Below are 6291 nucleotides of genomic sequence, written 5' to 3'. Positions count from 1 at the left end.
TTCAAAACTTTACATATTTTATGAACCCTGAATCAAACCTAACTTTATCAATGAATAAAAAGTCATCTAAGTCACAATAATATCAAATCGGGGACCTCAAATTTCCAGAAAAATAAGGAAGAAAACTAACCAATATTTAGGATCAGACATACGCATTTGTTTGTATATACAACTGTACAAAAAAGATCTAATAATATCAAGTAATGATGAATAAAAAGATGAAATTTTAGTGATGAAAAGAGGAAACATATGAGATGTGAATCAAACGATAGTGAGCAGAAAAAGGGAGAAAGTTTTGAGTCGCTTAGGTAACAAGCAAAACAAAGAAGAAGACCTTAGGTAACAGAAAAACAGTTGGAAGAGGACCTTTGATTAAAATCTACAAATTAAGAAGAACAAAGAAGAATAGCAGAGAGAAGCTACAAAGAAGAAAGAAGAATCTGTGAGAAGAAGAAGTAGCTTGAAGCGCAAGAAACGGAGGAACAAGAAGGAGCAATGCAACAACAACAAGAAGTTAAAGATGAGTGGCTTGTGCAACTAGAAGTTACACAATAAGAAAGTAACAATGAACACATACTAAGATGACCTCTCTTCTCTTTCGACAAGAACAAAAACAAACGTGAGAAAGGGTGTGTGTGCGGGCTTACTTTTGGTTGTGCACAAGTGAGAAATAAGCGTTAGTGAGTGAAGATAATAACATAGTGAGTAAGAATAAAAAACACACAGTGTTCAAGAGAGGAACAATACAGAAAAGAGTAGAATGGAGAGGTCAAGCAACAGAAGAGTGTCAACAAAAAACCCTGCAATAGATTATACTTATTTTACTGGAAAAATCTTGACATGTAAAAACTAAAAAGAAAAGTTGAGATTAAGGCACCGAGATAACACAACACGAGTGTAACATAGTCAATTGAGATTGTTCCATCACTAGTGATAGTTTACCGAAATACCAAAACAGAAACACCAACATAGTCAACATAGTCGAATAGCAAAAAAAAACACACCAACATAGTCAATTTCGAAAAAAACACTACCAAAGCCACAAACTAACATAACCTTAGCTTCATAACTTCACTCCTTGAGATGATTCACCATCAATACTCATTGGCTCCACTCCTTGAGATCCTTCTTGTGAGTTCTGAACTTTCTTCTTCTTGATGGGTCGTGGTTTCAGGGGAACACCTTGATTAGCACACGAAGTTGCATAATGACCAGCCATACTGCAGTGTGAGCAATGCATTACTCGTGAGTGCCTTGTAACCGATTTTCCTTTAGTTGGAGATTCATTGATACCCTTGATTCTTTTTTGAGGCTTTTTCTTCCTACCCTTTGATTTCTTCTCCCTTGGTGGGGCTTCTAGAGATGATTCACCGGTTGCCTTCCAAAACTTAATTCCTCTGACAGGTTTTAACGAGTCTGAATATTGCTTCCGCCAAGTCTCTGTCAAGTACCAATCAGAGACCAAGTTTTCTGTCTTGTAATTCTTCCTATCGTGTACAACGCGAAGTGCATGTCGACAAGGAATACCAGTTAAATCCCACCTCCTGCAGCTACACGTCTTTTTTTTCATATTAACGGAGTAAGAGTTGTTACCCTCAGTCACTTCAAATTCACCAGTAGATCCAGGGTAAATTCGACAATCCTTCCTATACTTTGTCTCCAAAGCAATGACCTTACCAACCTTTTCACTGAACTTTCCCTTATGGTTGGTAGACTTAACTTTCCTAAGATCGATCCGGACCATTGCTTGTCTCCTCATGGTTTCTAACATCTCAACTAATGGCATTGACCTGGCTTTCTCTAGAGTACTGTTGTAAGACTCGGAGTTGTTGTTCAATGCATCTTCACAAGTACATGACGTTCTGAAGAATGCGCGACTACACGTTTCAGGCCTCCTAACCATCAATGCTTCATACACTTCATTGTCGTACTCCTTCAAAGCTTTCAAGTTTGCTTTATAATCAGGCTCGTTGAAACTCTCAACTATCCTCCAAAACAGCTTCTTCATCTGAGGACTCTTGGGGAAACTCTTCTTCAAGTTTCCATAAATGTGTCTAGCACACATTCTATGCTCCACTTTGTGCAATTCTTGATCCACAGCAATTAGTAATCCCTGCATTACCAACATTCTAAGTGAGAAATATGAGAAAATTGGAACTGAGTAATTTATTTTGTAAGAAGAACTCACTTTCTGACGATCAGAAATAAGTGTGAACCCATCACCATTCCCAAGGTTCAAATCCATCTTCAGCTTCTGAATGAACCACACCCAACTCTCAGTATTTTCTACATGAACAACAGCCCAAGCAAGAGGATAAATCTGGTTGTTTGCATCCCTCCCGACGGCCGCTAGTAGTTGTCCTTTTGTTGTTGATTTGAGGAAACAACCATCAATACCAAACACTGGTCGACAGTGTGCTTTCCATGTGTCTTTTAGTACACGGAAACACACATAGAATCGGTCAAATACCTCAAGATCACCTGCTCCAATTACGGTCCTGAGCTCGGTTGTTGCACCTTCATTGGTCCTACACCATTATAGAAAAATTTAGTTGGCATGAATACATATGGAATTTGAAAGGAAAGTTAGATAACTAACGCTAGAATCTCGGCTTCATAATCTTTTATCCTACGATATTGTTCATCGTATTCATCTTGAATGAGCTCCAACGCTTTATTCTTAGCCTTTCCGCATTGATCAATTGAGGTAATCAACTCATAACGCAGCTGAATTTGTTCTTGAATAACCTTCGGTTTCATTAGTGGATCATTTCGTACTTCATTTAGGAACATCTTAGCAATGATTGTATCAGATAATATCTTGCAACGACCATCCTTGAAACAACTATGCACATCTTGAAAGGTCTTCACCATCCATAGATCCACTGATTCTTCGTAAGAACAATATATTCTCCAAGAACACGGGATTTCCCCTTCATCCACTTCGACACCACATTTAGCCTCAGATTTCACTCCTCCCCATCTAGTGAACTGAATATTCCATCCTCCTTGTAAAGCGTACTCCAACACTGCTTCCCTAAACTCTTTAATACCATCAAATACTTGCCTTATATGTAACTCTCCACTGCCTTTCCTCCATCGATCATAAGGATTCCCAGTTTCTTCTTCCTCACAGTCAGAGACAGGAGGAGTATCTTGATAATTTTCATTATCCTGATCCTCAGAAATCCCAGCCACAACAGATTCAACTCGTCTCTCCTCTTCAAACTCCTTTTCAGAATCGCTTTCTTTGTCACCTCTTCTTTTAGGATCATTGTTGTTTCCTGTGTTAGCCCCATCAACATTGTTACGTTCCTCTCTCGCATCATCAATGCTCTCATGCTCCATGTAAATGTCGATGTATTTATTCCAGTAAGAACTTTGACACATCTTCTGAAAATTATCAGTAACCACACTACCAATTATCTTCAGCTCACTTAAATCTTCATTCTGAAACTTGTACCAGAACCTTTGCCCATATAGTGATATAGGAACTTCTTTCATCAAATCAGTGAACAATTTATGTGGCTGTCCTACAAGGATATGTGAATTGCCTCCATTGTAAGTTACTATACCACCTTCATGAATTTCAAATCTCCCATTAAAGCATACTTGAAAGGTGACGTCCGTATCACTGAAATAATAGCGATAGAAGATTACAAAAAAAAATACAAACTTATTACTTGATAAACTTGACAATCAATAACAATTACCTCATGTTAGGTAAAACCTAATTTGCTTGAGAAAGAAGAAACGACGACACAGTGAATGCTTGAGGACAACGAGAGACTTAATTAGGGTTTCACAATTCTCAAAAGGCTTAGTTTATTTTCTCTTACTCAGAATTAGTCTCAAAACGACGCTGTTTCAGTTAACCGTGGCTAAGGTGTTAACACCGTTGACGATGACTCTAACGGAATAGGGTGACTCTAACAGAGTTAAGGTCAAAGCAGGGATATGCGATGACTTTCAAAGATTGGGAATGAAATTCAGATTTTTCTTTGGTAGAGGTTTGATAAAGCGGATCTTCTTAGTACGTGTATGGAATTTCCAAAGTTTCACTTTGTGGGCATGAATTCGCGTTTATCCCGAGCTTTTACTGTAAAATTGAGAATTTGTGTTGTATATACATGGAAACCTGTTTATTTAGCTATCCGATAATGAATGATTTTCCAAATGGCGGAAAAGCATGATTTACCAGTTTTAGCAGAAAATATGATTTTCCGGTTTTGGCAAAAATACAATTTTATGGTTTTGATGGAAAATGTGATTTTACAGTTTAGGCAAAAAATAAAATTTTACGGTTTTGGTGAAAAAACAAAAATTTACGGTTTTGATGAGAAAGTAGGAAAAACGCGACTTTTGGTTTTGACATGAAAATTAGATTTTTCGATTTTGGCGGGAACATACGATTTTGCAATTAAAATAATATGTATTAATTATAATAAATAATTTAATTAATATTTATATTTGTATGAAAAGGGTATTATAGGTCTTTTGAAACTATATCTTTTAAAGGGTATTTTTATATTTTCAAACTCTACATTTTTAGCATCTCAAAATATCAAGATATTCTACATATTATAGATGTTGAATTTAGATGATGATGCAATTATGTCTAAACAAATAAATTTTAAATATTATCATCCACATGCAGCGTCTGTATACAAAAATAAGCATAACCTTAGTTGTGATGGATACAACAACGAACATTTTTTTTAGAGTTATTCTTGGGTTCACCCCTCGGGTGAACCTTTAGGTTCACCAACCAATAGAAACTTGTCATTTTAGATTTAGAATCTTTTAATTAAAGAAACAAATAATTTGTTAAATTATATTATTTTTTCAAAATAAAATTTAAAAATAAATAAAAATAGTATATAAAACGAATTAAAAAAAAATTAATGTTGTCAACAAAACACTAAACCTTAAACTCTAATACTAAACCCTAAACCCTAATCATAAACCCTAAACCTTTGGGTAAATCATAAACCCTTGGAAAAAACACTAAACATGTTGTCAACAAAACACTAAACCCTTAACTCTAATCCTAAACCCTAAACCCTTGGGTAAACCCTAACCCTTGGAAAAACACTAAACATTTGGATAAATTCTAAACTATAAATCTTAAACACTAAACTCCAAATCTTATAAATAAATATTTTTTTAAATAATCTTTATTGAGAACTATTGTTATTTTTATTTATTTTTTTTATTTTTTTAAAAGCATAATATAATTTGACAAGTTATTTTTGCTTCTTTAATTAAAAGATATTAGATTTAAAATAACAATTTTCTATTGGTTGGTGAATCTAAAGGTTCATCCTATAAGGTGAACCTAAGAAAAAATCTTTTTTTTATGGGTTGAACTAGGTCCATAAAATAGTGCAACACATGCGATTTTCAAAGCTCAAGTAGCAAGTTATCTTAATGGATTTTTACCCTAAATTGAGTTAATATTGTGTGGACCAATACCCTACATATCATATGATATATTAAACTGATAAGAACAAATACTACACTTGATCTTAGCGAAAATGCTAAGAAAGATATAATGAACATAACCTTAGTTGTAATGTATTTCTATCGACCGATTCTGATTTCAGTTTGAATCCCGTTGTTTATTTTGGAGTTTAAATGAGTTTCAACACGATTTATATTTGTCCCGGTGACAATACGAACGAAGTGCCGTTGGGGAAATGTCCCTACCGACAGTATCTGACGTGAGGCTAAAGGAAAAGCAGTTTTCTGTTTAGTGCGCGGTAATATATTTGATTATGTAAAATTAAAAGTGAAACAAAGATTTTGTTGAAAAAAAAAAAGACAAGTTCAGCTTTGTGACAAAAACAAAAGAGTTCTATTCTGATTTATAAGAGTTATTTTTGTACTTGAAATCTGATTTTCGGTAACAAACAAATACGTCTTTTTAAAAGTTCTAATTCCGGTTGTTGCTGTTCTAATATTTTTTACTTTGATCAAATAACTACAAACTATTTTCTTGCTTAATACTATTCTTTAGTTTGGTTATAAATAGAATAAGCCAATATAGCTCAATAACCTATTAATATTATACCTGATAATTATCAAAAAAAATATTTTCTTGCTTAATATTCTTTAGTTTGGTTATAAATATTTTCGTATCACCCAATATAATCATCATAAGAATTCCCAAATGAATCTGAATTCTTATGTTCAAGATTATTTAAAACTAATAATTTATATTTTAGACATCTAAAGTATGATTTACTTAAAATTGACAAACTTATTATATTATTTTGTAAATATTAATAT

The 6291-nt window shown here is 34.0% G+C and overlaps 1 protein-coding gene and 1 non-coding gene across 2 annotated transcripts; both read right to left on the bottom strand.

Annotated features, from left to right (window-relative positions):
- Positions 1–1063: 1063 nt before the first annotated feature.
- Positions 1064–3777, bottom strand: LOC108808335 (uncharacterized). The gene is made up of 4 exons (XM_057006210.1): positions 3714–3777; positions 2600–3634; positions 2189–2528; positions 1064–2113 (listed from the first exon to the last, which is right to left on the bottom strand). Exons 1-4 carry the CDS (start codon positions 3716–3718, stop codon positions 1064–1066), a joined length of 2430 nt encoding a protein of 809 aa, XP_056862190.1. The 5' UTR covers positions 3719–3777.
- A 1582-nt stretch (positions 3778–5359) lies between these two features.
- LOC130510301 (U2 spliceosomal RNA) lies at positions 5360–5553 on the bottom strand. Its single transcript, XR_008943978.1, has one exon. It is a non-coding gene; the product is annotated as a U2 spliceosomal RNA (small nuclear RNA).
- Positions 5554–6291: the final 738 nt, after the last annotated feature.

The sequence above is a fragment of the Raphanus sativus genome, chromosome 3 (genome assembly GCF_000801105.2).
Source record: "Raphanus sativus cultivar WK10039 chromosome 3, ASM80110v3, whole genome shotgun sequence".
NCBI classification, from domain to species: Eukaryota; Viridiplantae; Streptophyta; class Magnoliopsida; order Brassicales; family Brassicaceae; genus Raphanus; species Raphanus sativus.
The sequence above is the reverse complement of the archived record's forward strand: the minus strand, read 5'-3'. Positions and strand labels throughout refer to the sequence as shown.

What these genes read in the sequence shown, in the direction of transcription:
- LOC108808335 (XM_057006210.1), bottom strand. An exon ending in TATGAAGCCGAGATTCTAGC is followed by an intron (nt 2,529 to 2,599) that starts GTTAGTTATCTA and finishes ATAATGGTGTAG; the next exon opens with GACCAATGAAGGTGCAACAA. An exon ending in TTATTTCTGATCGTCAGAAA is followed by an intron (nt 2,114 to 2,188) that starts GTGAGTTCTTCT and finishes TTGGTAATGCAG; the next exon opens with GGATTACTAATTGCTGTGGA.